The 16,275-nt window shown below is 44.4% G+C and overlaps 1 protein-coding gene across 4 annotated transcripts in view; it reads left to right on the forward strand.

The window, feature by feature from the left end:
• The first annotated feature begins 1,378 nt into the window (after positions 1-1,378).
• PRKCA (protein kinase C alpha) overlaps positions 1,379-16,275 on the forward strand; it is a 529,459-nt gene continuing 514,562 nt past the window's right edge. For 3 of the 4 annotated variants that reach the window (XM_077969623.1, XM_077969624.1, XM_015120147.3), the window contains exons 1-2: positions 1,379-1,856; positions 4,936-4,967. In XM_077969623.1, the coding sequence (XP_077825749.1) occupies positions 1,684-1,856; positions 4,936-4,967 (205 nt within the window). In that variant the 5' untranslated portion in view covers positions 1,379-1,683. 4 annotated transcript variants of the gene reach the window in all.

The raw sequence follows: 16,275 nt of genomic DNA on the forward strand, positions 1-16,275 counted from the left end.
AAGCATCACAATTACGCAAACTCAAAGAAAACAATGTTAGCTCTACTTGGCCTATGTTATACGCTCTAAGAAAGTATTTTAGAAAAATTTTTTTTTCTTTTAACAAAAATTTATTGAAGGATCAAACGTGTTCTCTTTCTTGATGTCTTTAGCTCGTAAAGTCGTTTTGGGAACTTCGTGCATCTGGCAAATAAAATAAAACACCAATGAAATGCTGAGAAATGATTATTTCCCTTAAGTATTTTAGCGGCCTCCAGGCAGACCTGATAAATATTCAGCGAGTGATTAGCTGGTGCATCCCCACCTGCGTCCTTTGCATAGCCATGTCCGCTACTCTTTCACAGGCAGTTTTACTTGGTAATTTACAAATGTACCGGCTGCACTCTGCACCTGACAGTATTGCAGTAATTAGCTTGGGATGCAAAATGATTTCTAAATTAAGGTCCTAGACTTGCAAAATCAAGAAAGCCTGATAATCAACATCGTCCCTCTGATGGCCAGTGAATAACGGGATAAATACCTAAGACAAGTCCTTTAACCATCCCACGTGGTGATAAATGCCCGACGTACAAATTAAAAGTCTCTACGACACGCAGGTGAAATACGGTATAGGTCAAGAAGAGAAGGTAGGGGAAAGGGTCAATGCTTAATTAGTTAAAAATCGCTGTCTTCCTCCTGTAGGAAGGTCTAGAGCCTGTGTCCTTTAGGGCACACGTGATGAAAGCGACATTTTGGCCAGGTGAAACCTCAAGCTGGTACAGGCTGCTAACACACGGGCGTCGTGCCCCGGAGACATCGGGGGTCCTGAAGATGGGGAAGGGACTCCCTGTTGCGTGTGCTCAGGGGTTAGCGGGTGAGCACCGGGCGGGAGGCTCCGGGGCAGGGGCTGCGCGTGGAGCCTACTCCGGAACGCGGGCTCCTCTCGGCCCGGCACGGACGGCGCAGGACTCCGAGCCGGTCGATAAGACAGAGAGAGAGCGGGAGTGGGAGGAGGAAGACGGGGAGAGGAGGAGGCCGGACGGCAGGAGCGGAAGAAGAGGAGGAGAACTGAGGCGGAGGAGGGCGAGAGGGTGGAGAGCCGGGAGCAGGAAGGGAGGAAAGAAAAAGGCGGCGGAGGAGCGCGCACCCGCCACTCCCGCCCTCCTCCTCCTCCGCATCCCCACTCGGGCTGGCCCTCCCCGGGCCGCCCGCCGCCGCCGCCTCTCCCTGTTCAGTCTTCCCAGCACCGCCAGGCGCCCTCTGCCTCCTCCGCACTCGGCGCGGCCCGCTCGGCGCCGCCGCCGCCCCCCCCCGCGCGCTCCTGGCCCGCGCGCCCCCGCCGTTCTCGTCCGCGCGGCCTCGCGCTCGGGGCATGCGCGGTGGGCGGCGCCGCTCCGGGCCGCCTCTGCCGCCGCGAGTAGGAAGCGCGAGCGCCGGGCGCCGGGCTGTCAGTGAGCCTGGGGCCAGCGGGCGAGCCAGCGGCTCAGGCTCCGGCTCCGGCTCCGGCTCCCGCTCCCGCTCTGCGCCGCACCGGCCTGACTCTCCCCGGTCCCCGCCGCGCCCCCTCGCCGCGACCTCGGCCACCGGCCCGCGCCCCCCGCCCGGGGTCGCCCCGAGCCCGCACCTCTCCGCCGCCGCCCCCGCCCACCCGGCCCTCCGCGGCCGCCGCTCCCCGGCGGAGGCAAGAGGTGGTTGGGGGGGACCATGGCTGACGTTTTCCCGGCCAACGACTCCACGGCGTCTCAGGACGTGGCCAACCGCTTCGCCCGCAAAGGGGCGCTGAGGCAGAAGAACGTGCACGAGGTGAAGGACCACAAATTCATCGCGCGCTTCTTCAAGCAGCCCACCTTCTGCAGCCACTGCACCGACTTCATCTGGTAGGTGCCGGGCCGGGCACCCCTGCCCCGCTCCTCCCCGCCCCTGGGTCCCGGTCCCCGGCGCGCCGGCAAGTCCGCCCCGGGGCTGGCTCACTCCGAGAACTTGGAACCGGCGGGAGTCCGAACTCTCGCCCGGAGTGACACGCGCTCCCGGCCCTGACACCGGCGGGCAGGACTCCCGGGACGTCGCCGCCCCGCCACACACACCCCCTGGCGCCGGAGGGAGGCTGGCCCCGTGCGGTGGCGGCGGGGATCTTTCCCCGGGCCGGGCCCGTCACCTCCCCGGGGGCGTCCACCCGCACGCACCCAGCGGAGCGGCCGCTTGCCGGGGTGGGAGCCCAGTGGACAGGGGAGGAGGAGAGGCCCGAAGGAGCGAAGGTTCCCGGAGAAACGCGTCCCGGAGTAACGGGGGAGCGGCGGCGATTGCGCTGCGCGGTCCAAGTTGCTGGCGAGCCAGGCTGGGCGCGTTCGGGGGGGTGTGTTTGTGCTTCCCATCGGGCTGGACCGCGCTGGAATCTTGGGCCCCTGCCTACTGTAGGCTGCATCTACTGGGCACGGACAGACTTTGACTTTTCTGAGTGAGCAGAGAGAGAGAGAACAAACTGTTGAAAGCTTGCAGTGGGGGAGGGAGAGTTCGAGCAGGCAAATGGCACAAGGGCAGAGGGACTCATTTAAAATAGACCCTGTCGGCCAGGCGCGGTGGCTCACGCCTGTGATCCCAGCACTTTGGGAGGCCGAGGCAGGCGGATCACCTGAAGTCAGGTGTTCGAGACCAGCCTGGCCAACATGGTGAAATCCCGTACTACTAAAAGTACAAAATTTGCGGGCGTGGTGGCAGACGCCTGTAATTCCAGCTACTCGGGAGGCTGAGACAGGAGACTCGCTTGAACCCGGGAGGCGGAGGCTGCAGTGAGCCGAGATCGGGCCACTGCACTCCAGCCTGGTCGAGACAGAGCGAGACTCCGTCTCAAAAAAAATTAAAATAGACCCTGTCAACACGAGATTAGACCTGTAACCCTGTTGATGAGGACAGAGGCCTTATTTAAGAAAAATAACATAAGGGCCAGAGGTGTCAGAGTTCAGGTAATCGCCAATGAATTCAGGCATTCTTAACTCGGAGGATCCTTGGGGGCTTATGGAGAATCGATACATAGAAGGGCTTCAGGGGTCTCTGAACCCTGCAAAACTGGGTGAAATTGTGTTTGTGAATCTTTTTGCTGGTGAGAGAATTACAGCTTTCATCTGATTCTCAAAAGTGTGTGACCCTTCTTCCCAGCTCCCCGTCACCACACAGAAGTTTAGAAAGCTGGAACTAAAGGAGCTCTAGGTCCTCTAGTTAGAGCAGCAGTAGTTTGGTTTTTCTCTTAGATTGCCGGATGCCCTGACTCTTCTACCTCTTCTTTGTCGTGTAGCAATTTCCTGACAAGACAGAGCTATGGCTAGGGCTTCTTAGCTCCCTCCCCTTCTAGGCCAGGGGGAGCTACCCAGGGTGGCAGTCATGGAGTGAATCCTGCCACCAGCCAGCTGTGTGGCACAGGTATCTTGGGCCACTAGAGTGAACATAATATGGATGGATCTGTCTGAATCCATCACACCTGGGGAAAAACATCCCAAAGGTCAGGTCCCATGATCGTGGTGCTGATAAGGTGTTTAATTTTTCCTTTCCTTTTTAGACATCTGCTCCCAAGTACACTTTTACGAAAAGCACAGCCACCTCTATGAGTGATTTCCACTGTCTAGTCAGCATATGAAGCGATTGTGCTCAAAGGAGTAGGTAATCGTAGATAAGGCTATTTAAAATACAATTTCGGAGCATCAGGGCAAAGAGAATATTGCATTTGGTTAAGAGGAGGTGGTCAACTGTGAGAGTCCATTAAAAGGGAACAGACTGCTGGTGACTTTTGCAGGAAGTGGGAGAGTTAGAAAGGGACTTGCAGCCGACCGAGGCTAGCTAGTGTCTTTCCACTGTCAGTTGCCCTTGAAGGATCAGCCCTTGGTGAGCTGAAGAGGCGCTCAGGTCACTAGCAGTGTTGTGAAGTGGAAGATAAAGGCCCCCCTGAGTATCCCTGCAGCTCTCTGCATTTAATTGTAAACCAACCAATTGGAAGTCCCAGGAAACCATCTACAGGGATTGTCTTTTTCAGTTTGCTTTCATTGTTGTTTCTACGGGGTCCTTGATTTGCAAGTTTATTTCAATATTAAATCACTGATATTTTTAAGTGAAATGTTTAGAGTTCATTATGGTTTTTGGTGAGGGGGGATGACTCTTAAGTTAATTTTAAAAGTATGTGAAATACTTTGTGCATTAAACATTCTATGTGAAGCAAGAGGTTATGACGCTCAGCCTTCTGAAGAAATGTTAATGCAGTTAATCCTAGTAGAACAATACCTGCAATTGAATGTCCATGTCAGGGTTCTCTGCTTACAGAGTAAATTCTCTAAAGTCATTTACAAGAACAAAATACCCTCCGTACGTGCTTTGACTGCTGTCGGTTCTCAGTCGAAATTAGATCATGGTAATCTCAAATGCAAACAATAGGAATGATATTTTCTAGCATCTGGTTCCTTAAGCCAAAATTAAATGTTAAAAGTGATGCCGTTTGGCAATTTCTAGACACATAATACTTTAAACAAATGCATAATAAGTAAGCCCACTTTGTTGTCTTTAGGGAGGAAAAAAAAACAATTTTCATTTGGTCTTCGGGAACAAAATTAAGTAACTTCCTTTTAAAATTTTAACCATAAACTCTTTTGTTACTTGAATATTGTATTGTAGCCAACAAGTTTGAATACACAGTCATGTTCTTGTCTTAGTATCGATAACATAGTATAAAAAATTGAAAAGAAGCTTGATATATTGGAATAGTTCAGTGATCCTTTATAGGCAAGATTTTTTTTCCCCTCAAAGTTGAATTTACACAGTAATCTGACTAGATATTTAGGTATGTTTTTTCTATTAAGTCATTGGGTTTCACGTACAAACCTTTAGTAGTGGAGTACTTGGTCACATAACTTGTTTGAAATATGCTATCCAACGCAAAATATGTTAAGAGATTTTGTTTTTGTTTTTGTTTTTCAGGGGGTTTGGGAAACAGGGCTTCCAGTGCCAAGGTAAGCTGCCACTTTTGATTTTATTTTCAAGCACAACATGAAATAAGCATTCCAAACAAGAACAGTATTTCCAGTCATCTTTTCTTTCCAATAAAAAAAAGGTTATTCAGATAATGTTTTTGAAATATGAGGGCTGTAAATTTGGGCCTTAAATAATTTGAGCCTACTAATCTGCATATAGAGCTGCCTTTTTCTCATTGGGAAAAAAAAAAAAAGCCTTCCTGTAATTTTATTTTTTGCCGAGAACATTCTTGTCAGAAACTGCTGTCTTTGTGTGGGTGTTGAGAAAAAAATGGAATCACTTTGTATTCAAGTGGCTTTTCTTCCTTGTTCTTCCTCTTTGTTTTTATTCTTCATCGCTTTTACTTATGTATTGAGTTGGACTCACTGCATCTAATTTTAGGCCACATTTCATTCTAGTAAGGGTTTGTTTTGTTTAGATTACCAGTTGTCATCCAGAACAAAGTTTGCATGTTTTAAAGTTTTGTCGATGATTTGATGGTGACTGATTTCTCCGGTTTGACTATGTGGCATGCTTTTCTTTAAGCTTACGTATCTGACAACACGTGATACCAGCCATCACATACAGAAAGGAATCCATTTGCTTCCCCCTCTGATCTGTAATTATATTCCACACACATCAAATATCTAACTTTTTGTACTCTCCATTCTATTTGTTTGGCTTTTCCTTTTTGAAGAAACCCACTTTATAGATCGTGAAGGCATCACAGGCTCATTAGCTAACTTTTCTGGCTCTCCTGCTCATTGTCTGTGTTGTGTTTATTTAGTTCTGGTTCCATTTCCCATCTGGGCATAGATTTATTATTAGGGCAAGCAGAAAGTACATTCTAGCCTGGAAAATATTATCCTAACACTGTTTAATATTAAGTGCATTAGAGAAAAAGGCACTGTGTACTTTCTTACAACTTGGAGGTTGTGCTAGCTAGTAAATTGGTTGCCTTTTAAAAACTTCTTCAAATTTGTGAACTTGTTTCTTATATACATTTTCTAAACATATTTTAGATGGGAGTATTTTATGGTATGATTATTCATTTAATATTCTACCTTTCTTTCTCCCAGCACATCTTTCTCCAAGATGTGCTTAAAACCCCTACTGAGAGTATCATTTTCAGAGTTACATTTGAAAATCAAGGGATATTCCTTTTAAAAAGAGAATAAAGAGAAAGATGTGTTATACCAGTCTCTACAAAAGATGAAAGGAAAATGTAGCTCTTTCTAGTTCTCAAAGTTGTGGGCCTGAACTTTGTAGGTGAGATTTGAGCCTAGGCTTGAACATGACTTTAGGGAGTTTAAAGATGTAAGATTCTGGGCCAATGTGATTGACATCTGTTAGTTTTGGTGATATTTTTGGTTTGGGTGGGGACTTATATAAATCTATAAGAAAATTTTTGTACTGAATCTTCTCAGTACTACTTGTCTGGGAGAAAGTGCTTATCTTGTTCTAAAACTTTTATCATTTTCTGCGTAAATAAAAAGTAAGATTGATTAGAATAAGGTTGGTTCCTCTTAGACCTGCTCATCTGAGCAGATTCTGTTGTGGAAATCCCAGTGACCATATTACTAGGCTCCAGGGGGTTTTGCACGGTTTCCCCCAGAGCATCTCTGGAACTTTTAGTGGATTAGCAGATTAATAGTCTCATGGCAGCATAACTCCCTTTTACCTAAATTATACAAGTGAAACCCGTAAAAATTTTAAACTGTATAAAATAAAAAGTGAAGTTGCATTCCCTTCTCTCTTCCCACCTCCAGGGATAGCTTCTGTTTGAGACAACCATTCATTCACTCACTCACACATACTTAGTTTTTAAAAGGAGATCAACATTTTATACCACTTTGCAACTGGCTTTTTTCACTCAGCAGTAGATGGTGGATATTCTTCCACATCAAAGCATCAGTTCTGCCTTACTCTGCTTAGTGGCTGCATGTGTGGATGTATCCAATTTATTCACCCATTCCTCTATTGAGGGGTATTTTGGTACTCAGTTCCTACTAGTACGATACCTTTGTCAAGAGCATTATTGAACACTAGTATAGGTATTCCTACAACAGTCAGAAGTGTGTATGTGTGCATCTTAAATGTTAATGGCTACTGCTAAATTACTCATCAAAAGAGTTCCAGTGCACATTTTTTTTTTTGTATTAATGGGACTGCCCCTTCAGTTTTACCAGTGAAGATATTAGATAATGTACATCTTTTACATTTTTTACCAATCTGGTAGGTGAAAAGGGGCCCCTCTAATAGATTTCCATCTCCTGCATTCTGGGTGAGCGTGAACATTTTTTTTTCAACTATGTTTTAGCCATTTGTGTTGTGTGAATTGCCTTACTTTACGTAATATTTGAAACTCTGGATTTACAAACTAGATAAATTAGAGAAGTGACTATGTGCTTTCTATATAGTTCTTTGCTTTGGTGAAGAATTTAACCTCAGATCTCTTTAAATAATGAATTACCCTACTGCATTTACAAATTATAGTTCACAGAAACTTTTTCCAATAGTATACATTTATTTGTAACATGCTGTCCGCTTGTTATATTTTGTTTACTGTGTCTCATCTGTATTTGACTTCTAGTAGGCATATGCTAGTCCATTATATTTTGTTGTTTGTTGTAACTTAATTAAGAAGGATGTGTTACCTCGGGATGATGCTTTTAATCCCACAAATACAGTTATCCAGCTTTTTCTGTTTTGGCTCTTACCTCAAAATTAATCTTTCTATTAACATCTGACCATTGTAGAGTGTTTAAGTTTTCTTTTAATGCACTCATTTTTTTTTTCCTGGTTTTGTTTGATAGAGCATCATTCTTCTGCGGGAGAATAACTCATTCTCACTCATACCTTTGGCAACACACCCTCTGGAAATGACAGCTGGAGTTTGAAACTGCTTTTTGTATTCCTCATACATCAGAGTACTTTTACACGATGAGGCAGTGCTTTCTATCTACTTGTATGTAGTGTGTTGCTTTGGTTAGTAGGTAAAATATCTGCAGCAAGCATAGTTTTTCTTCCTTTCTTTAACTAGAGAGGTGTGTATGCTCCTAGTGACTCACATATTCATGCAGTAAGTAATATAGCTTTAGATCCAAAATATTTATCTTCATATTACTTAGTAAATGATGAGTAGGTATTTGAAGACTAAAGAAATGAGTTTCAGTCCTTAAAACTGAGTTTGTAATTTATGCCATTTAGAGAGTGGCATTTTACAAGCATGTGAAACACTAAGGTTATTTCTACTTTCATTTATGTTGTATCTTGAGAAAGAGAAGGACGTTTTTCTGGAGAGAGACTTATTGGCTTATTCCCATTTTCCCTTCATGGACTCTGTACCATTCTTCTTTATATTGCAATATAGGTGTGCAACCCTGAAAACGGATATTACCAGGGCAAGTAACACAGGAAACCATTGTCAGAATTTGCTGCCTAAAATGGTGAAACCAAGGGCCATTCTTCTGGGGAGGAGAAAGATGAATGTGTAGTAGATTTCCAAGTAGGAAATACTTTTCTTAAGGTCCTCAGAGATAAAGACAAGCGTGTTCCTTCACAGCTCTGAAGTGACCCTTTTTACATGACTTGGAGTTGCCTTCTTATTTTTGGCTGAATGTTTTTTGCTTGATGTATTCCTAGCACTCCTTTCATCTCCATAAGATTAGCAGAGATCTAGTCCTTGCCCACTTTTTCCCCCCGCCTCAGAGAAAGGAGAAGATGACAGGGGAGTAGATTTGTGTGGTATGGACATTGATGAAGTTGAATGTCAAGTCTGGAAGGCCTCTTTCCAGTTGGTAGTTTCTGTCTTGCACTGGCTACTTCCAAAGTCAGTCATCAGAGAACAGAGCGATCCACTGTACTGCTCAAATGCACTCTTCCTCTGGGGCAGTGGAGCTGAAACAGTGTTATCTACTGCTTTCGGTACTGGAAAAGGGAAAGCCAACTCGATTTTATCCCCCTCCTTAGGCGGAGCAACACCCATGCACTTCTCTAATTACAGTGGTAGAAACAGCCTCTCAAAATGGGACCTGCTTATTTCAAATGCCAAACAGTTACATAGTTTGTTACATCTGCCTAACCTCCCCTTGTTTTCCCTAATTTTTTTTTTTGGCTATTCTTTGTCTTTTAATATCACAAATTAAAATGTACTACAAACCCAGGCTCTTTGAGGAAGATACTCAAGAGACAGCATGAGAATTAGGCTCTGCCAATAACCATGACCAACAGGAGCCTGTGGTCCCTGAATGATCATCACTGGATTTTGAGCGGTCTGCTGGGAAATAATTCACATTTTTGTGCTTTCAATGATGCCACTAAGAAGTTGTTTTGAATCTTGAGTCATTTCCCTGCTAAGAACACAACACATATTGTACTTCGTCTGTGACTCCAGCTGAAGCTCTGCATTTTTCAGTGTTAAGGGTTAAAAAATCAGCTACTCGGCCGGGCACGGTGGCTCACGCCTGTAATCCCAGCACTTTGGGAGGCTGAGGTGGGTGGATCATGAGGTCAGGAGATTGAGACCATCCTGGCTAACACGGTGAAACCCCATATCTGCTAAAAATACAAAAAGTTAGCCAGGCGTGGTGGTGGGCGCCTGTAGTCCCAGCTACTCGGGAGGCTGAGACAGGAGAATGGTGTGAACCTGGGAGGCAGAGCTTGCAGTGAGCCAAGATCATGCCACTGCACTCCAGCCTGGACGACGAGCGAGACTCCATCTCAAAAAAAAAAAAAAAAAAAAAAAATCAACTACTCTTCCCCTTTGATATTTTGTTTGAAGGCCCGTTTCAGAGGAGATATTTCCATTGGCTCATCTGAGCAGGGTGGTGGTTTCTATTCCTTCTATAAGAATGAAACTTGGTGTTTTTTTTTTTTTTTTTTTTTTTTTGTTGAGACGGAGTCTCGCTCTGTCGCCCGGGCTGGAGTGCAGTGGCCGGATCTCAGCTCACTGCAAGCTCCGCCTCCCGGGTTTACGCCATTCTCCTGCCTCAGCCTCCCGTGTAGCTGGGACTACAGGCGCCCGCCACCTCGCCCGGCTAATTTTTTGTATTTTTAGTAGAGACGGGGTTTCACCGTGTTAGCCAGGATGGTCTTGATCTCCTGACCTCGTGATCCGCCCGTCTCGGCCTCCCAAAGTGCTAGGATTACAGGCTTGAGCCACCGCGCCCGGCCGAAACTTGGTGTTTAAAGGAAGAAAAAAAAGAATGATTCTCCTCTTGGCTGTGTGAACTGAGGGATTCTAGAAAACAAAACTAGTTAAGGAAGGTGACCTTTAAACAGAAAGGGGGCAGTAGCGATTGAGTCATCAGCCTTTCAGAAAAGGGATGCGCAGTTGTCTTCGTCTGCCACGGTGTTCTGAGAGCTGAGTTGTATGGACACCAAGTACCAGGAGATAGGATACTGAGGTCCGAGTTGGGCAGAATCATGAGGTTGGCCAACTTGAGCAGAGGATCTGTCCTCCCTACGTACTGCATTGACCACTGCTTACCCTGTGTGGCCTCTGGCTGCCCGCTGATTTTCAAAGTTATGGGTTTCAAAGCCAGGGTTTTCCATTATTCTGTCTTCAAGAGGGGTTCAGCCCTTGGTACCTGAGTTTTGATTGGTTACCCATCCCCAAATTGTAAGTTACTTTAATTATAGATGAACTCTTGAAGGTTTAGTTCCAAAAAGATAGAATCCATGGAAGACTGAGTGTAATTTGAAACCTAGAGGTTTTGTAGTTAATGCCAGGTGAAAGCATTATCTCAGCCTCAAAGATGAAATGGCCAATAATGCCTGAATACAGAGAAAAATGGTGGAGGTGGACAGTTAGAACTGCCTTTCTGTGCTTGAGTGCAGTGGCTCATGCCTGTCATCCCAGCACTTTGGAAGGTTGAGGCAATCGAACTGCTTGAGCCCAGAACTTTAAGACCAGGCTGGGCAACATGGCAAAACACCGTCGCTACAAAAAATACAAAAAGTAGCTGGGCATGGTGGTGCGGTGCCCATGGTCTGAGCTACTTGGGAAGCTGAGGTGGGAGGATCACTTGAGCCTGGGAGGTCGAGGATGCAATAAAGTGTGATTGTGCCACTGCACTCCAGCCTGGGCAACAGAGTGAGACCCTGTCTCAAAAAACAAAACCAAACAAACAAACAAACAAAAAACCCCTGTTTTTCTTTTCAACAGTGGTTTTCCTCCGTAAAAATGTGTTAATACTTAGAAGTAGGGACGCTTAGATAAAACTAGCGTTAGGTGTTCCCTTTTGGTGCTATATACTTGTTATAAAATGATTTGATTAATGACTTTCTGAATTGCTACTTTTACTTTATATGGTAAGTGAAAGTGTTTTGTTAATTTATTCACACATCAATCCTACCCCCGCCACCAGAAGCTGGGGCTGTAGCATATGGAGTGGCTATTTATCCTCATAGGCAGTAAAAGCCAAATAAATGTTTACTTTTGCAGATACATCTGATGTTTGAGTTTCCTTTTCTTTATATTATTTTATTTTTTTGAGATGGAGTCTTGCTCTCGTTGCCCAGGCTGGGATGCAGTGGCTCAACTTTGGCTCACTGCAACCCCTGCCTTCTGGGTTCAAGCAATTCTTCTGCCTCAGCCTCCTGAATAGCTGGGATTACAGGTGCATGCCACCATCCCCAGCTAATTTTTGTATTTTTGGTAGAGACGGGGTTTCACCATATTGGCCAGGCTGGTCTTGAACTCCTGACGTTAGGTGATCCTCTTGCTTCAGCCTCCCAAAGTGCTGGGATTACAGGCATGAGCCACCGTGCGCAACCGGAGTTTCCTTTTCTTTAAATTTTTTGGTGGTGTCATGCCCTCTGAGTATTTCACTCTTGATGATACTATTGAAATTTAAATTTTTAGACAAATTAACCCCTCACTTGCTCAGTTGTTTTTCTTCATGAAGAGTCAGAGTATTCCATTTCCAAATAGCATTAGTTTCACAGCTGCCCTATCAGGATAAGTCCAACTCCTTAGCAAGACATTGGAAGACTGTTAAAGTCTCCTGCCTGACATCTTCAGACTTACCTACAATGCTTTCTTTCTTCCCATCCCTGGGTCATTGTGAGTAAGTTGCAGTTTCCCAGGAAGTGCTTTCTTCAATTCTTTCCTCAACCCCCTTTGCCCAGATGATACCTGTTTCACCTGTTAAGTCTTAGTCTAAGGTTTGGCTCTGGTCTTTCCCGATTGTCCTGCTATTCTACATGTTCTTCCTATCATAGGACCCTTTTTTTTTTTTTTTTTTTGAGACAGAGTGTCACTCTGTCACCCAGGCTGGAGTGTGCAGTGGCACAGTCTTGGATCACTGCAACCTTTGCCTCCTGGGCTCAAGCAATTCTCATGCCTCAGCCTCCTAAGTAGCTGGGATTACAGGCACTTACCACGATGCCCAGCTAATTTTTGTATTTTTAGTAGAGACGGGGTGTCGCCATGTTAGTCAGGCTAGTCTCGAACTCCTAACCTCAAGTGATCTGCCTGCCTCCGCATCCCAAAGTGCTGGGATTACAGGCATGAGCCCCCGCACCCCACCCTTCCTGTCATAGGACCTTCACACTGTATCACCTCTTTACTTCTGTTTCCTCTGCCAGTTTTGAGTACAAGGACTGAGTCTTACTTCTTTTTGTGTCTCCAGTGTGTAATGTGGTGCCTGACACTCAGTAGATACTATGTAAATATTTGTTGGGTGTGTGATTATATAAATATTAAGAGATGTGATACAAACGTTCATAACCAGAAAGATCACAGTGACTTCTGCCTGGCTACCTTTTCTATATTTTTTTAAAGCAAGCTTATAATCCAAAGTTATGCCAACTAAAATCTTAGGATCATTAAAGAAAAAGTACTTTTTGAAGCTAAGCATACTTATTCCAAAGAGGGAGCAGAAAATTCTATGTTTATGTGTGTAATAAGTTAACATATGTAATGGCTAAACCTAACACATTAACACTGTAGAAATAAACCACTTAATGTGTCTTCTTTCTGTCTTTGGAAGAGTGTCCAAGCATCAAGAATAAATCTTATTGCACAAATAAAACAAGAGTGTATTATGGGCTGTAGCAGGAGAGGGAAGATATCTTGGGTACAGGGTGAGAAAGTAAGACCAGCTTTTAGTACTTGTTTGGTACAGTTATTTAAATGCTCTGTTTTACTTTGAGATTGGTAATAACTGGAGCTCAATCATCATGCTCCAGAGGGAGCAGTAGCTCAACTTCACTGATTCTGTTATTTTTAAAATTTTTGTACCTGAAAAGTTTTGTGCCTTAATACATTTTTTTTGTGCCTTAATACAAATAATAAAGGTTTTTGTGCCTTAATATGCAAGTAAATGTACAGGGATGGCAGTGGCAGCTTTGGAGTGAAACAGCTGTGATTATGTTTATCATCACAGATTATAACGGTGATTAGAATCACTTTCAAGATTTTATTCAATTGAAAGGAAAGAAAATGAATATGTATTCAATGCTGCATTATGTCAGACATCTAACTTTCATGTTTTATATGCTTTCATTCCAAAAGCACCCCATAACAGGATGTTATCCCCATCTTAGAAATAGAGCTAAAGTACTTAACCAGGCTGGTGGGGCGTATCATGGGTTCAGATACTAACGGTTTTGCAGAAAACATTCTTCAGAGCCAAGTGGAAACTTTTGGTATGAATGAAGCCTGGATTTATATTAGGAGAGGAAAGAATGATGCCATTATGAAACATTTCTTGGTGACATAAAATTAAGGTTTCACTGTCCTCATCAGTCTGTCAAAATTTCCACGGCAGACCCTTTATTTCAGGTCTTGTTTCCACCCAAACTGAAATCTCATGCTCAACTTAAGGCATGGCCATTTCAATGTTGGCTGTGTCTAGTAGAAATTGCTATAACTGCATTAAACTCTTTACTAAATTATACAAAAGGGAAAATGGTTTCTGGAAATAGATTTCTATCAAGAATGGAATGGAAGGGAATGATTTGATTAATTGCCAGCACAAGATAAGAATTATTTAAGAGCGAGACGGGCGGATCACTAGGTCAGGAGATCGAGACCATCCTGGCGAAAACGGTGAAACCCCGTCTCTACTAAAAAATACAAAAAACTAGCCGGGCGAGGCGGCGGGCGCCTGTAGTCCCAGCTACTCGGGAGGCTGAGGCAGGAGAATGGCGTAAACCCGGGGGGCGGAGCTTGCAGTGAGCTGAGATCCGGCCACTGCACTCCAGCCCGGGCGACAGAGCCAGACTCCGTCTCAAAAAAAAAAAAGAATTATTTAAGAGCAAGTCCATAAAGTAAGATTAGCATGAGGGCAATGTATCTTTAATGCCTTCACTTGCTGTTCCCCCTCCAATATCTATACATTTCTATTCTTGGTATTTTGAGAAATAGTAGATCCATCTGTCCTGTCCAGGGTGACTCCGGTAGGTAGTTAGGAAATAAACCATAAGGGTGTAAATATGAGACTTGAAGATGTGCTTATAAATAAGTTTAGCTCTGACTTGGACAGACTTCCTCAAGTTTGAGGGGATGGATCAGTGAGGGTCCAGTTAACAGTTGAATTGAGAGGAAAATTCTACCGTGGAGATTAACTCATGGTTTTACCATCTAGTTTTGAGTTAATCTCTACGATAGAATTTTACTGTATAGTGAGATATATATGTATATATGTGTGTGTGTATATATGTATATGTGTATATGTGTATATATATGTATATATGTGTGTGTATATATATACACACACACACCAGCTGGAGTATGGTTGTGCACGAAGTTTATGACATAGGGGTTTTCTTATAATTGAAACACAATTGATAGCCAGCACCCAGATAGCACTTACTGTACACACTGTTGTAAGCACTCACTTTTAACTCATTTGATCCTCACGACAATTCTGAAGAGAGAGGCAGTGTTGTGATTCCCGTTTTACAGCTGAGGAAACAGGCCCTGAGGCACGGGGAGGTTTACTAATTTGTCCACAGTCACACAGTTAGAAAATGGTGGGGCTGGGATTCAGACCTGGGCAGTATGAGTCCAGATGCCATGCCGTTAAGCCGGGTGTTCTCCTGCTTCTCAGTTCTCCTTTTCTTGAAGTTTTGTCACACTTAAATCACACCATTGACTCGAATGTCTAGGTATTAAAGAATGAAGCATTTTTTTCTTTTTTTTTTTTTTTGAGACGGAGTCTTGCCCTGTCGCCCAGACTGGAGTGCAGTAGCGTGATCTCGACCCACCGCAACCTCCGTCTCTCAGGTTCAAGCAATTCTCCTGCCTCAGCCTTCCGAGTAGCTGGGATGACAGGCTTGTGCCACGATGCCCGGCTAATTTTTGTATTCTTAGTAGAGATGGGGTTTCACCGTGTTGGCCAGGCTGGTGTGGAACTCCTGACCTCAGGTGATCCACCTAACTCGGCCTCCCAAAGTGCTGGGATCGCAGGCATGAGCCACCGCGCCCAGCGGGAAGCATTTTTTCAATTCAATAACACTTAATGTGCTTCCTGCCTGAAGTGGGAGGTTATGGCCCCATAGATGGACTCTGTTTAGTCTGTGTCATGCCAGATCCTGCAGGGTGTGGGACAGAAGACATATATGAAAACAACACATTGTGACAGTACATCATGTACATTATATTACATCGTAGTCTGAATGAAATAACAGTTTTTGAAGCATGTGGGAAGGAAGGAGATATTTTTTGAGCTCATTAGGAGATGGCTCTTGTTTTGGGCTTTGCAGGTTGCTAGAATTTCCTTTGATTAGGAGAATGGAGGAAGCCCTTCTAAGGTAAGGGAATGGCATGAGTGAGAGAGGGATGTGAGTGACTCACGTTCAGGGAGCAGTAGACTGGGAGAGCCCATCTTATTTGAGATGTAACCCCCGCTGACCTCCAAAAGGAAGAACAGATGAGAAAAATATGTGGGCAGCCGCTTCACGTTTGCCACATACTGATTCTTTATTAAATACGTTGTTTCCTCTTGTATCTTTTTGTTTTCATGTCATCATTTTCAGAACAAAGTTACAAATACAGAGATTACTGTATCTACATGTAGAAGATACATTGTAATGAAGCTTGGAAAATAACTTCTTGAGTTTAAAACAGCTTGTTCAACCAGTGGGCCACATGCAGCCCAGGATGGCTTTGAATGTGGCCCAAGACAAACTTGAAAACTTCCTTAAAAAATTATGCATTTAAAAATTTTTATTTGTTTTAAAAGCTTATCAGCTATCGTTAGTGTTATTTTATATGTGGCCTAAGACAGTTCTTCCAGTATGGCCCAGGGAAGCCAAAGATTGGACACGCCTGGTTTAAAAAGTGTGGTACTTTGA

The sequence above is a fragment of the Macaca mulatta genome, chromosome 16 (assembly GCF_049350105.2).
Source record: "Macaca mulatta isolate MMU2019108-1 chromosome 16, T2T-MMU8v2.0, whole genome shotgun sequence".
NCBI lineage: Eukaryota > Metazoa > Chordata > Mammalia > Primates > Cercopithecidae > Macaca > Macaca mulatta.